Source organism: Buteo buteo, chromosome 2 (genome assembly GCF_964188355.1).
Source record: "Buteo buteo chromosome 2, bButBut1.hap1.1, whole genome shotgun sequence".
NCBI classification, from domain to species: Eukaryota; Metazoa; Chordata; class Aves; order Accipitriformes; family Accipitridae; genus Buteo; species Buteo buteo.
The window spans coordinates 62,388,024-62,403,843 of NC_134172.1; the positions used below are offsets into that span (position 1 = coordinate 62,388,024).

A 15,820-nucleotide genomic window follows, 5' to 3' on the forward strand; every position below is an offset into this window, starting at 1 on the left:
GGTTGTGTATAATTTTATTTTATGTGTGTATTGTGGCTGCTTTGGCTTGTGCCTGTGCTTTGCTTATTGTCACTAATGCTTAGTTATTTTCCCTCCCTGTGGTATGTGGTATTGGGGTTATATCCTAGCTCTTAATACAGATACAGCTGCTGGACTACTGATACGCAGTATTCATCTGGTAACCCAAAGACTCAACTCGCAGTGGAGGCAGGACATGAGTATCTCTCTGGCTGCACTGGAGCTTCTGTCTGGACTGGCAAAGGTGAGAGGTGTTTTGTGTGCTCTGGTCTCCTCTCAAAAAGTGATTATAGTCCTGTTTAGGTGGAAGTCATGCCACCAAACAGATGTCTGTGTCTGAGTTTGTCAGCAAATGTTCTGTTTGGACACGAGAAAAAAATAGTACTCCTTTTGCACTTTATCTTTTCCTAACATAAATGCTCTGTGGCTCAAATGATGTGTGCCCTATAAATGCCTCTTGGCTGAAAGCGAAGCTCAGGTTGGCTTGTTCAGATACAGGTGGCTGTACTGTATGATTCTGGCTGGTTTTGTTGAGCTAGATGGATGTCTCCTAACCTTTCTCCTGGATTCCCATGTGTATCTGGTTTTGGTTTTTGGTTTTTTGTTTGTTTTTTTTTTTACACTACAGGGAATGCATCTGCCATGTTAGGTTGCACAGTTGAGGAAAAACTTGCCACTAAGCTTCCAGTGACAAGTGTAGGGTCTTGGGCCACTAGTTTTCAACCCTGCTGTGAACCATTTATCATAGCTTTGCTTGGTTGAGTGGCTGGTCTGTCTGTTCACTGTGTAACCGGAATTGGAAACAAGGTTTTGTTGCTGTTAGCGGGCAGATTGCAAATATGTAGGTATTAAACAACTTAATTGCCATTTTTTGAAGTGTTATACCTGCTTTTCCCCTTCATCTCATCTTGGAAATAGTTTTCTGAGCTTAGAAAATGGTAGTGTATTTCTAATATGAAGGTGTTGCCTTCTTCAGAGCTTTATCTGCATGCAGTTTCTTGATTCAGCAGCTACTAGGTGGGGTGGGGGGCTTTTTTTGTTGAGAAGTAAAATGCCTTTTTCTGCTTGAGGGCTCTTGTCCCCAAGCTGGACTTCATGACATTTATTAAGCAGAAGTCTAGTGTATTTACAGCAGCCATGATGACCTGGTGTGGCAATTCAGCATTTCTTGTTATATTCCTCTGGGAACTCGACAGATCTCTTTGGAATACGTGTCTCACGCATTTATTTTATTTTTTTTTAGAGTATGGAGTCAGCACTGAGCCATGTTGGACTGGGTGCTTATTTTATTACTGCAGCAACATGAGCTGAAGGATGCATTTGAAAGTGTTCTGCAATGAATTAATGTATGGTTATTGGGTCTTAGAGTGTCATACAGAACCAGAGGTTCCTGCAGCTTGTGTGGTTAAGCCAGGATACTGGTTTTTTTTCTTGGCTTGCAATGAGATGGGAATGTGAAAAAATATTATCAAATATATCAAATGTATATTTCAAATGCCTAACCAGGTTTATATTAAATATTGTAATCTTTGTATAATTCTCATGCAACTCAAGTAATTTTTCCTCTGGGGTATCTTGGATCTCTTTCCCTTTCATAACTAAGAGGGTAGAAAGAGATCACCTCTTACTGCAGAACAGTGGAGTGGAGAACTGATTCTGCTTGTGCCTTTGGAGGTGACAGTTCCCAAAGTCCTTCTCAGGTTAGGGGGTGCTCTGTCTTGTGTCTGTTCAGCACCAGGTTATTAGTGGCACTTGGTAAATTCAAAAATCCTGTTTCTTGCAAGAATGCTCATTCACCAGCCTGCTTTTCATAAGCTCATCTTAAGGAGACTATTTGCCGTAGATCTTGCGCTTCTGAAGGGAATGCTGCCTTCATCCTAGGGCTCTGAATTGTCCCACCCCACCACCCCCACCCCTCTTTGTGCAGTACAACTGCTTGGCTCTGGTGGTGTCACCAGCAAGACCATTCACCTTCCTGCTTGGATAAGTGTGCACCTTAATGAGTAAAGCTTTATATGGCATGGTCAAATGCTACAGAGCAGAAAAATCCAGCTTTAACTGACTGTTCCTGTACCAAGTCACAGGTTGGGAAGAAAAGAAAAATTCAGTTTTTCAGTTAGTTTTATAATGTAGATCCTTGTGCCTCAGTGTACAAGGCTCTTCATTAACCCTCTGGTCTGGAGCCTTGCTCCCTGAAGCCCTGAGCTGGGAGAGAAGCTGAGGGCATTTTGCAGTAAGTTTTGGCAGATGATTTATGGCTTTTTTTTTTTTTTTGCCAATCTGCTTGTTTGAGGATGGGGTTTCTGTCCCTTTTTCACTGGTGAAAGTTACTCTGCTGAAAAAATATGCCTAGTAGAAAGTCATGTGAGCAGAATGAAGCCCTGTGGAAGGGAGGCTTGGCAGTGAGTGGGTTCTCAGAGATACAGAATGGGTTGTTACGGCTGAAGGAGAGAGGTATTTGCTGAAAATAAGTTTAAAATACTAATTTATTCAGCTTGCAGTTAATTTCTTACCAGACCATATTGGTACCACTCTTGCTCTTGGAAACCAAACTATGTAATGTGGTGGCACCTCAGTGCAGCATTTCTTTCCTTTAAGTTTCAATATCCATTACTGTTAAATATTTTTACCCAGAGCTTTTAAGCTGTAATCATAAAAGAGCTCAACCGTTTATTCCTATTTCTTAAAACTACATTTACAAATGCTTTTAAAAACTATTTCTCCTCCGAAAGATATTTTTTTTTTTTTGGAGGAATTGTCATCCTCTCCTGCTTGCTTTATGCAGGTGAAAGTCGTGGTCGATTCCTCTGATCGGAAGAGAGCTATTAGTTCAGTGTGCAGCTACATAGTGTACCAGTGCAGCCGCCCAGCCCCGCTCCACTCCCGTGACCTTCACTCCATGATAGTTGCAGCTTTCCAGTGCCTCTGCGTCTGGCTCACTGAGCACCCTGACATGCTGGATGAGAAGGTAAGAGTCTCTGGTGTATATATTTTGAGCACTCCAAATTGTAATGCCTTTCATGCCTGACCTGCCTGTTCTTGATACTTTGATGTGGTTTTCTTAGTTTTCAAAAGTATACTAGGAATTTCAAAACCAGTTTCTGTGCAAAGTAGTTTTGAATTCTGATTTCTGCTCTTAATTCACCAAGAACGTTTTTGGCCTTAAAATCACCTTTCATATTTCTAAGAATGTCTTGATCTTTCTCGCTTTGTGAAACTGGAAAAAGAAAGAAAAGAAAACCTGAAAAAATAGAAACTGAAAAGAGAAATATGGGAATTAATGGTGTATATAAAGTATAGCTACCTGCTGCAGATAAACTTCACTAAAAGCCATGTCTATTCTCATTTCTTCTCATTTCTCAGCTCTTACCTGACTAAAGCATCTTCTAGACTTAATGGAATTCCCTTGATGATAATATTTTGATAATCATAGTTTGTTTCACCAAGAAACCAGTTTTCTAGAAACTGAGCAAGGTACAGGTCAATCCAAGACAGAATTTGCTTGGGAAGCTTGAAAAGAGCAGGAAATGAAAGATGCATGTTTCCAACAGTCTTCTGTCCTGCTGTTTTAAAAAAAAAAAAATAAAAAAATTGAGTGCATATTTTCATTGTTGGTCTCCTTGCAGAGGCAGCTTGGTGATCTTTCTATATTTTTATATAGAATGTATATTAATATATATTATATAGTAATTTAATATATTTTTATATAGAATGTATATTTTATATATCTTTATACTTTGATTATTTATTTGATAGCATATATAAAATATGTATATTTTTTAAAAAATGAAAATTGAAAGCTCACAAGGAGGACTTTTAAATAAAGGTGCTTTCTGCATGCACTTTGAGATACTGGCATGGCAGTAGGTGACTAGGAGAGGATGGTTTATCTGGTCGTGGCACAGCATGGGTTTCTTCAGTTGCATAATGCTTTATTTCCTTACATTAGGTTCTCTTTTTATTTTAATTATCACTTGTTGTGGTTTAAGCCCAGCTGGCAACAAAGCACCATGTGGTTGCTTGCTCACCCATGCCCCACGCGCCGTGGTAATGAAAAGCTCGTGGGTCAAAACAAGGACAGGGTGCGATGGCTCACCACTTATGGTCACAGGCAAAAAACAGGTGTGACTTGGGAAAAAAAAAACAAAACGAAAATCAATTTAATTTGTTACCAATCAAATCAAAACAAGGATAATGAGAAGTAAACCCAAACCTTAGAACACCTTCCTCCCCCACCCCTCCTTCCTTCCCAGCTTAACTCTACTCCCGGTTCTCCCTCCCTCCTCCCCAGAGCAGCACAGGGGGATATGAGGAGTGGGGGTTGGGGTCAGCTCGACACACCTTGTCTCTGCCACTCCTCCCTCCTCAGGGGGAGGACTCCTCACCTGTCCCCTGCTCCGCCGTGGGGTCCCTCCCGTGGGAGACAGTTCTCCATGAATTTCTCTGGCATGGGTCCTTCCCACAGGTTGCAGTTCTTCGTGAACTGCTCTGGCATGGGTCCTTCTCCGTGGTGGCTGCAGGGGGCCAGCCTGCCTTCTCACCACGGGCTGCAGGGGCATCCCCTCCTCTGGCTCACCTCCTCCCCCTCCTTCACTGACCTTGGTATCTGCACAGGGGTTTCTCACATTCCAATCTCCTCCCCTGCTGCAGGTTCCCCTTCTTAAATCTGTTCTCCCAGATGCACTACCACCATCCCTGATGGGCTCAGCCTTGGCCAGTGGGGGTCTGACTTGGAGCTGGGGGAGCTTCTAGAAGCTTCTCACAGGAGCCTCCCCTGCAGCCCCTCCCCCACTACCAAACCCTGCCACACAAACCCAAAACATCACTGCATATCATGTTATTGTTAGCTACTGTGAGCAGTATAAACTGGACACTTAGTAGCTCATTCCTGAGTCATCGTAGTCAGATGGGAACCTTTGTATTTGCAAGAATTAGAATTGTAATTTTCCAGGTGCCTCACCTTAAATTTGCTTTGAATTTCACCTGTTATTTTACTAGCCAATGCTGTAAACTCCTCCTGTAATTCTTCATGGCTATTCTTTGCATCTTGACCCTGGTTAATTTTGCTCTGTCAGACAACTTCAATCTTCCTCATCACCTCTTCTTCTACATCATTATGAATATAAGGAAGGACATAGGCCAAGGCATAGAAGCCTGCCTGGTCTCTGGTAAAAACTGACCACTGACTTGCGTTCAGACTTTAGCCAGTTATTTATTCATGAGAATGCTTTCCTTGTTACTCTATAGCTCAAGCCATGGGATTTGAACCCTTGTTGTAGCAATCCAAGTATTTTCAGCAAATGATTTTGTAACAAACAATACTTGTGAGTCATACCTGCAGTTCTACTAAGTGTTGGCCTCTCCTGCAATAGATTTGTTGAAGCTTTGCTGTGTGCTTTTAGAATATTGTTCTCTTGATGAATTAGATACCATGATATATTTTACTTATGAAAGCTGTTGGCAATTGAAAGATTTGGAAAAGGACTTCTTGCAATTTTCCAGATAAGTTCATTCTTAATGGGCTTAGAACTTAATTAAAAGTTCTGCAGAGGGTCTCAGAAATGCATTTATTATCTCTTTAAATATGTTTACATTTTTCAGTTGCACTCTTAGTAGTCCTCTTGGCAATTTTGTACATATGTAATGGAATATATTGTGTTTATATATTTATTTAGAGCACTTTGTACCATTAGAATACAAACATAAGTAGACATCTATAGGTGGAGAAAACATCATTCCTATAGCAAATGTGATCTTATTCCAACACTGTCTGTTAGAAGATTATTCTGTCTTTATTTCTGAGCTCATATACCAGCAGTACTTTATTTTAAGTGATGGTATATCACTGTTTCACTGAGGTTGTGGAGACATTTATTGGAGTGCTTCTGCTTTAAGGTGGTTCCTCTTGTGTTTTAGGATTGCTTAAAAGAGGTACTGGAGATTGTGGAGCTGGGCATTTCAGGAAGTAAATCCAAAAACAGTGAACAAGAGGTCAAGTACAAAGGAGATAAGGAGCCTAACCCTGCATCCATGAGAGTGAAGGATGCTGCTGAAGCTACACTAACATGGTATGTAACTTGTCAGAGCATGTTTACTGTTCGGTATTGCCTTGTCTGAGAGTGTTTTGATTAGGAGTCTCTCCTAGCTGGTGAGATCTCTGTGATGTAGCAAGAGCATTTGAAAAGTCAGCCAGAAGCTCCCTCTGTTTTGCCCTTTGGGCAGGGTTGTCCTGTGCTCTGCCTTAGCTGTCTTCTCCCTCCCATTACAGGTGTTCAACAGAAAAAAGATCCCTGTGATTGCTGTCTTCCCCTCCTGCCTGTTCTCTTCCTTGGAGAGCAAAACCCAAGCCCTCCTGCAGCCCCTGGTGTTCTGTTCTCAGCCAGTCCTCTCTGCAGACAGCAGATCTCTCTATCTCCCACTTGACCTAGTGATCCTGTCTTTCCATTCCCCCTTCTCCTCAGCCTGACAAGATATGCCATCCTTGCACTGATTGGGAAACTGATAGACACTGACACAGCAGGGAAGGGCACATGCAGGAGATGTAAACTGGTGTGGGATGGGATGTCATTCAGCATTGGGCTTGCTTAATGTATTTGAGAGGTTCTGCTGGAAATGCAGTAACAGATAATGTGTGGGTTGGGGAGGGGAAGCACAGAGAGGAAAATGGAGATTTGCTCCAGAGAAGTTGAAAAGCACTGTTTTACTGGATGAACAGCATGATGGTAGACATGACAGACTGAGGATGGGTAGGATAAATATGTTTTGCAAAAGGCAATAGCTGCATTCTTTTTTTGCTCTGCTTCGCAGTAAAATTGTTATAAACTTTACTGTTAGTAAAAACAACTGTGTAATTTTCAAGGTTAAAAACAACTACTCATTGGAACTTGTGGACAAACCTTTCTTGTTGCCTAAAAGTGCCTCTTTTCATTTAGAGAGATGAAACTATCTGTTCTCAGAGTAAAGTGGAAGTGTGGGGAGGAGATCAATAAACGTACTTTTGGTCTGGGTGGTGGTGTTAAGAGTAAAGTCCTGAGTTAGATCATGTGATCTTCAGTCTGACACTGGATGGCTCTCATCACTGGTTCCTGCTGTAGAAATTTTCAATTTCTAATAGTATTAGGCAGATCCTATACAACTTCAGATGGTTTAAAGCACTACTTCTAGGAGCCTCCCAAGGCTGTGGCTCCAAGGAGGTGGGCACTGTTGGACCACACCTAGAGGCTGTCTGCCAGGGAAGGTTACAATCTATGGTAGTTACACTTGTGTGATCCTGGGTCTTTCTTAAAGGATTTTAAGTTTATGTAATCTGTACTTGAAGAAACCAAAGACAATAATAACTAGTGCATTTACCATGTCTGCCTTGTTTGTTGATATGAGTGGGCTAAAATATGGATGATTATCTCCAATCATCCATATTCTTCTTATAAGAATGAACATGAAAAAAGCTGTGGAAGGGTAAAGTTTTTTGTGCTTTAAAGCACATCTTAAGATCTTTATAACGCAGGTTATAAAGAAACTCATTATGTAGGCAGAGTACCTTTTTTGTAGGTTTTCATGTCTTTTTCTGAAGTTACTGGTTCTGTTTTAAAACAAGCTGATGGGAGAGGGCAGGCTTGCCCTGATAGAGTAGGGTAACTGCTATGTCAAGATAAAAATGAAAAACATGAATGAAAGTCTGTGCTTGGCTGGAACAGTTCGTTGTCTTAATCTGTCATAACTATTTTTTTTTCTCACTTGCAGTATTATGCAGTTACTTGGAGCATTTCCTTCTCCCAGTGGCCCTGCTTCTCCTTGCAGCTTGGTGAATGAAACCACATTAATTAAATATTCTCGTTTACCTACCATAAACAAACATAGCTTCCGTTACTTCGTTTTGGATAATAGTGTCATCCTGGCAATGTTGGAGCAGCCTCTAGGGAATGAACAGAGTAAGTTCCTACTTCCCATTTCCTTCTTCCTCTAGTTAAAACTCTCTGTATGGAGCTGCAAAACAAAGGTGCTTCATCAAGTGTCTCTCTCACATTTCAGGGGCTTACCTGTTCTGTGGGCATGTGATTGAACAGTGTTGTTCTGGGATGAAGTGGTGGGAATAACTTTAATGCCACTGATAGTCGAACATGCACAAGCCCATCCAAACTGTTCATGCAGTTGTCTGTTTCTTTCACCCAGTTAGATCAGATACGTGCAGCTGACTGCCATCTAAACTATTGCTGGTGGACAAAAGCAATAGCATTAGATTTTGAAAACATCCTTGTTCATAAAAGAATGAAAATATAAAGAGTATAGGAGGCTTGATAGTGATAAGTGCTCAACAGATGTTGATGTGATGGTTGATGTGACACCTTAATGCTTGCGCAGTTGCTTTTGCTTGCTTTAGGTCTCCTGTTACTAAATGTTTCTGTGGGTGCTTTCAGCTCAAATGGGTTTTAGTTGCTTAGGAGCTGTTATGACTTTCCCGTGTACCATCCTGTTCTATCAATGACACCCACTGTAAATGAGATCTGTCATAGGGTATTGGCTTTCACAGCTGAATCTGCCTAGTTTCAGCCTCATATGCTTTGACCAACAAGAATTTGTATTAAAAAAATCTGGTATTAAATTACATGAAGCTTTGAACTGAATAACTGATCCCCCTATAAGTCTTCATGTCATGGCATTACCTAACAGAATAGATGAAAATTCTCTTGTATGCTACTTCAGTTTAAGACTAATGTGTGTTAGATCTGCTGCTCTGCAACAGATATATTTTCTTCATCTATGGGCAGAATGGAGTCCAGATACTAGTCTTGAAAACGGAGATTGCACAGAACTTCATGAGCTGGCTAAGAAGTTGTTGTTTTGAGTTGTGGTCCAGAGTGCTCCAACCTCATTGAGAATCACTGAATAGATCTTGCAGAAAGTGCTGATGCTGGGAGCCATTGCTGCACGTTCACCTGCAGTCTGTGTTTGAGCAAGCGTGTTCCTGACTAGAATGGATTAGAGCATGCTGGAATGGCTGAGCAATTCTCATCCTTACTCTGCGTCTGTTAAATGCATTACTGAGGACTCCTGTAAAGCTATTAGAATCTCAGATTAGATTGGTTTTTCTTGCTGTGCATAACTTGCTTACAAATCCCCTTTCAATTACAAGATTAATTGCAGTAATGCACAAATATGTCAAATCACTTTTGAGGCAGATCACTGAAGTGCATGACTGTGGGTAGCTGGTTTGGTTTGTCTATATGTGTGCTTATGTAGCTATGCTGCACCCTGTGCTTCCCATGAAATACAGGGGAAGGAATATATACCTGCTAGTTACCTGATGGTGTCAATTTGTGGTTTATATGCACGAAAGATAAATAATTTTAAAAAGAAAAGCTGTAGAGGTATGATGATACCTCTTCTAAGGTGGCTAATATCAGTGGCCTTTTAAGTCTCAAAGGAAGACTGAAATCCCTGCAATGTTAGAACTAACATTCTGCAAGTTGAAAGGCACCTCAGGAATCTGCTGTCTACCCTCCTGCTCTAAACAAGGTCAATACTGAATTCAGACCAGGACAATGCAACCTGACGTTGTCCAAGTAGGTCTTGAAAACCTGTGAGGACAGCTTCTCTGTGTCCCTGTTCCTTGTGGTGAAAAATTTCCCATGATGTGAAGTCAGAATCTTCCCCTGTCTTACTTTGACCATTATCTCCTGTCCTTCCACTGTTCTTATTGCTGCTATTTGTGTGGGACCTTTCCGGAAGGTCATGGAAACTGTCTCTCCATATGGTCATTTGTCTTACCTAAACAGGCAGTGGCTGGACAATGTTTTCTTACTTCCTGGAAATAATTTGGAGAGAAACAGTGATCTGCATGAATTTGGATGAAACTTACTTTTAATGATGAAACTGAGCTGGCAACTACTGAACAGACCACAAAGTAGACTAGTACTTCCTGCTGCAGAGAGGACGATTGCTCACTTCTTGCCAGGAATTGTCTTCAGGGTCAGGGAGGAGTTAACATTGAAAACAAAATGTCTGTCATCATGCTTGTGTTTCTGGTGAACTGTTTGCAATTTCTGACAATGTATTATTCTCTTAACCATGTGCTTTGCAGATGACTCTTTCCCCTCTGTCACGATTTTGATCCGTGGGACATCTGGAAGATTTGCATGGGCCCAGCAACTCTGTCTTTTACCAAGAGGAGCTAAAGCAAATCAAAAGGTCTCTATCAAAGCCCGTAAAGAAATCTTTAACTTAGAGATGTTCAGCAGAAATTCCACTAATGTGAGACAGCCCCACAGAGCTGGTGATTATACATTAAGGCTGAGCCACGGGGCCTTTAGCTGTAGGTAATGTGACACATCTCTGGTGACTCTTTACAACTTGTGATTAATATTAAATACAGGCTGTGAAAGTGCTGTTGCCTTCTAGACTTGTTCAAGGGGAGGGGGCATTCTCCTTTTTTTTCTGAAACCATCTTCCAAGGTGATGGGGCAATGGATGGCATATTTAGTGTGTAGGTATGAGTGTTGGTACTGATTTTAGGATGTCAGGCAAAGCCCTTGCAGCAGATGGAGCAAAGTCTGGAGGTGTAGAATGAGATGCTGCAGAAAGAACAGCTATTCAAGCTACAAAGCCCAATGTTGCAAAGATGGCTGTAAACCTGCTGTGAAAAAAATATAATTATCTAGATGAACTCTGGAATGGCTCTGGAGAGGAACAGTGGAGGAGAAATACCCCAATCTCTTTTTATAGTAAAATTTCTTATTGCAGTTGTCTAGTGGAGCATGTCTTTCTGTTACCAAAATTTCTGTCTGTTTGCGAACTTCTCCAAATCTTCAAACTCTTCATGTGCCCCTCAGTAAAATAAAGGAAATAATAATGTAGCTGAAATGAGGGCTTGTCAGTTTCAGCTGTCATGTTCACATTTAGATGAATCTGGTCTCTGCAAAGCAGCCTTTGGGAAGACCCTCTCCGTGATGCCTTTGGAGCTGTGCTGTCACTGAAGCTGAGCCATTTTGCTAAATAGTGTCAGTCTGAGTGTGCTACCTCCCACACCAAAGGAGAAGTCATGTCCTGGCTGCTGACCTCCTTACCAGTTTTAAGGGAACTTTTCAAACTGAAAGGCATTCTGTAACTTTAATGTTAACAGTTTTGCCCTTTTGAAGTGTAATGGTAGTAAATAAATTTATAAAGCAGCACTCAAGATGTAATTAAAGGTCTTGCTTGCTTGGACCTTATGCACCTGCAAACCTGCACCTAGATCTTTTGTTGCTTTCATTGGTAACTTCAAGTTTTGAATTACATACTAACAGATTAGAACATAATGTAGTAACAATGTTAAAGTTGCATTACCATAAGTAATGCAAGCCCTTTTGATACTCAGGCAGTGCATCTCATTCCTGGTCCACAGCATTGCTGCTGTTCTCCTCCAGGACTTCTCAGCTGGACTTGTCATGAACATCATAGTCAGCAGGTTTAAAATGGAGGCTTCTCAAACAGTTGGTAGCTTTCGCTCAATTCAGTTAGAATGGATTGAAAATAAGACGTTGCCATGTAAGCTTGCCACTTTTACTGGGATTTGCAACTGCTTAGGGCTTAGGTGGTAAGCAGGGTTCATAGGTTCCAGGAGTCCAGCCACCAAAATGGGCAGAACTGTGTCTCAAAATTTACAGCCACATTTTTAATACAAATCTATTAGTTTAAAGTACTTACTGAATGTTTTTTAATGATACCTCTCACTAATGGATTAGTGTATTTCTGATCATGAGGGGAGAGGGAACATTTTCCATCTATTATAATGAAGTATTGTCTAGTGGTACAATGCCTTGAATGTAAAAATTATCCCCCTTTTTTATCAGACTTTTGTACCAGAACCTCGACCAGCTCCTAAAAATGATGTTGGATTGAAATACAGTGTGAAGCACCGCCCTTTTCCTGAAGAAGTGGACAAGATCCCATTTGTGAAAGCTGACTTGAGCATTCCTGATTTACATGAAATTGTCAATGAGGAAGTAAGTAACTCTTAGTCTCTGACTTAATTTTGTTCTTGTTTTTTTTTGTCTGTTCATGAATTGTACATTAATGTCTTACTGTAAATAGTCTTACTCTTGAGTTTGACTAATTTCATATTGATGGAATAATAACCTCTGCAAACTAATGAAATCTGTACACTTCTCCAGGAAGATGATAATGCCTTGGATGTGTTTCTTTGGGAGGCACTGCTCAACATGTTTTATTACAGATCCTAATATCCTGGTATTGCTAGGAAGCAATAACTTGCATTTTGTTGCTGCTAGGGAAATGGAAGGGGCTTTTTTGAGACTTCCTGGGGGAGGAGGGAGGTACATGTCTAAAAAATATTTTAAAGTTTCATAGTGCCAAATGTGTTAGTTTCTGTTCACTTGAAAGGGAGAAGCTGTAGCTGGTACTGGATACATAAATTTGCAACAGCGGTCCCATGCAAACAGGGTGTTTAGCTGTTCACTTTGTAACACTGCAAGTTGATAGTGCTTTAGTAAACATCCTGGTGGTGGTGGTGCAGCTGCTGCTGTACCTGTGACTTACAGCTTTCCTAAATGATGGAGCTGTTTTCTTAGTGGATCTTGGTGATCTTGGTGGAATCAGCATTTCATACGATGTTTTTCAGCTTGAAGACCGACATGAGAAGCTGAGGAATGGCATGGCCCAGCAGATTATTTTTGAGACTTCCATAGATCAGAAAAGTGAAGAGGAGTGGCGGAAGAAGAGCTTTCCCGATCCGATCACGGAGTGTAAGCCCCCACCACCGGCACAGGAGTTCCAGACAGCACGCCTGTTCCTCTCTCACTTTGGGTTTCTCTCACTAGAGGCACTGAAGGTGACCTAATACTTCTTAGTGTTGTGCAAATGCCCTCAGTACCTGTACGGTCTGACTTGGCAAAAGAAAACTGTTTTGTTAGTGGAAGATTTTCTGTGTAATTCCAACTACTGTTAAGCTCTAGTCTGAACAAATAAATTGATGGTTTCCAGTCTTCCAGGATTGAGAGCAGGGTTGTGAAAGGCTATGCCTCAAGCTGAACATGCTCTGAAGAGGTAGCTGCATCTTTATTTTTACAGGGGGTACATCAGCTATCATATTCATGTGTTCATACTTGAAATCATTTCCCCATCTTGAATTAGGTTTTGGGGTGGTACTTTAAGAGTTTCTGAAATGACTGCCTTACAAGTTCTGCTCCAGAGATGATTGTGCTGAAGTGGTCTAATCGTATCACCTGGGAGTACATATAGGTTATAGAGCTTTCTTTTTAAGGTTAACAAGAGTATATAGAGATGATCCATATTCTTAATTTGAAATTCTGCCTTTTATTTGTTGCATTTCCTTCCAGAAAACCATCGACAAAAGTAGACAATGGAGCTTTTGCAAAAACAGTGTCTAAAAGTGCTTAGTATTTTACATATTATTGGTGTATAAGTTAATAAATATAAAACTACACATGTGACTGTATAGTTGTGATATTTTGAAAGTATCTGCTGCTTTTGTTGTAGTAGCTAGCACTCTTTTTGAGCAAAATGTTATATCCATTTTGCTGGCAAAATACCCTTTCTATTTAATGAGGAGAGTAGAATGCAGCAAATTGTCAAACTATTACGCTTGCTGTTACTCATTTACAGTAACAGGATTATATTGCATCAGAAATTTGTGTATGATTTTGCACTTAGGAGAAAAGGGAAATTGTCTTTTTATTTTTTAATGGATTGTTACTGAAACAATAAAGACCCTTTCAGTTAGGAAAGATGTGTTTTTAAGCTGTTAAACTCTGTCTATTGGATAGGAACCTGCTAACAGTCGTCTTCCTCCTCACCTGATTGCACTTGACTCTGCTCTTCCTGGGTTTTTTGATGACCTTGGCTACTTGGATTTACTACCATGTCGTCCTTTTGATACTGTTTTCATTTTCTACATGAAGGCAGGCCAGAAAACAAGCCAGGAGGTAAGTGGAAGTGTAGAGTGCCAACTAGCTTATATTGTCTTTTTTCTAGTAATCCTCAAGTGAATAAAGCATCATTGCTAATGACTAGAATGGAGTATCAGAACTGGGGATTCTGGGCTTTTTGTTTGTTTACAAAGGATGCTGGGAAGCAGGAAGTAGTGTCCATGTAGAAAGTCAGGGGTTCTAGGCTTGCCAAATAGCTATATTTGGGCAAAGCCATGCTGGTGACACAAAATTTTGACTAAAAAAGTGGGGAGGAAGAGAGCTGCTTCTTGGAGTCTCCTGTACCTGCCACGGTGCTGCTGGTTGTTTCAGATCCTGAAGAACATGGAGTCTTCCAGAATTGTTCAGCCACACTTCCTGGAGTTCTTGCTGTCTCTTGGCTGGTCCGTTGATGTGGGGAAGCACCCTGGGTGGACTGGCCATGTCTCAACAAGCTGGTCAATCAATAGCTGCAGTGATGAAGAGGGACCTGAACAAGGTAAGACATAGTAATATATGGTGTAATATTAAATTAAAATGTTTAGGCTCCTTTAGGAGATAGTAAATTTAAAGTTTCTTGCTCCTGGATACCTATCTGAGCACTTGCATATTTTTTTCAGATAAATGCTGATGTTTACTAGAAAGGAATGTGTAAATATTAGATTAAAGTGAGCAAAAGTCAAAGTGAGCAAAACTAATGTCTGTATGTTGTTGCAAGGAAGTAGCCTCAGCAAGAAATACCTCTGGAGATGCAGGAATGCTTTCCTGATGGTGAAGCATGGCTCGGAGGCTCCTGCATGCCTCCAGCCACCTCTGTCAGTATGCTGAATTTCACTGCTCCATTGGTTTTGCTGAGGCAGCTATCTCAGGAACCCTTCTGTAAAATGGATCAGAGAAATAATTCAGCTTAAAGTCCTTGCTAGTCTTTCTGGTAGTGGTATGGGGAAGGGGGAAGGGGGGGGGTGTTGGGGGTTGTAATTTACTTACAGCATGGCTCCACCAAAGAATTGTTTTCTCTGTACTGTGAAGGCCTGATGCACTGACCAACTGTGATGAGGCAATAAATGGGCGCTGAGAACAAGAAGCTTTCTTGCATTGGGTTTGATTTAAGAGAGCCTTTTTCTAATTCTCCTTGGCAGAAGAAAAGACATAAAGGATAATCTGTAGAAACTGGCTTGAATTCTAGAATAGTATCAGACTGAAGTTACAAATGTTAGAATCCTTTGGAAATTTAATGACTAACTGAATGATGTCTGTTAGAGGGAATGGTTAGAAATAGCTACTAGATGAATTCTTGTGGCAGACGTGCTTACTAGACTACTCAATCTGAGGGAAATAGGGTATGCAGTACAATGGAAATATGTTCAAAATAAATCCTCTCCCAGTCCAAAATTCCATTTCCTTCAAGATAGCAAAAACATTTTTCTGAGAATAGTTGTTAGCCATGAGATCTGACTGTGAAATCTTTTTCATTTTTTAAAATGATTTGTGTGACTTCTTCTCCTTGATTGCACCTTGTATTGGAAGGTCTTCTCCTGAGGCAGTGTATAGAGGTAGAGCTTCCTTTTGACTAAACTTTCCTTTTCTGTCCATTTCAGATGATCTAATTATTTCAGAAGATGTTGGGGCAAGTATCTTCAATGGGCAGAAGAAGGTGCTGTATTATGCGGATGCCCTGACAGAAATTGCTTTTGTTGTCCCATCACCAGTGGAGTCCCTAAGTAAGATCACTTTGTACATGCTGTTTACAAAAGCCGAAACAACACTTCTTTTGTTAGAGAGCTTTTTCAGAAGCAGAACCTAAATAAGCTAACTAGTAGTATGTCTAGCAAGATCCTTGTCAGAAAGCTGCTGCTGTTTAAATTAAAATTCCTAATCCTTAG

The 15,820-nt window shown here is 40.8% G+C and overlaps 1 protein-coding gene across 4 annotated transcripts in view; it reads left to right on the forward strand.

Annotated features, from left to right (window-relative positions):
• RALGAPB (Ral GTPase activating protein non-catalytic subunit beta) overlaps positions 1–15,820 on the forward strand; it is a 63,886-nt gene that overhangs the window by 37,434 nt on the left and 10,632 nt on the right. For 2 of the 4 annotated variants that reach the window (XM_075057838.1, XM_075057858.1), the window contains 10 exons: positions 129–262; positions 2,804–2,986; positions 5,935–6,086; positions 7,759–7,946; positions 10,097–10,203; positions 11,844–11,996; positions 12,632–12,841; positions 13,797–13,955; positions 14,271–14,436; positions 15,536–15,658. In XM_075057838.1, coding sequence (XP_074913939.1) covers positions 129–262; positions 2,804–2,986; positions 5,935–6,086; positions 7,759–7,946; positions 10,097–10,203; positions 11,844–11,996; positions 12,632–12,841; positions 13,797–13,955; positions 14,271–14,436; positions 15,536–15,658 — 1,575 coding nt within the window. The remainder of the gene's footprint in view (positions 1–128; positions 263–2,803; positions 2,987–5,934; positions 6,087–7,758; positions 7,947–10,096; positions 10,204–11,843; positions 11,997–12,631; positions 12,842–13,796; positions 13,956–14,270; positions 14,437–15,535; positions 15,659–15,820) is intronic. The other 2 variants (XM_075057849.1, XM_075057867.1) reach the window with 1 other exon arrangement.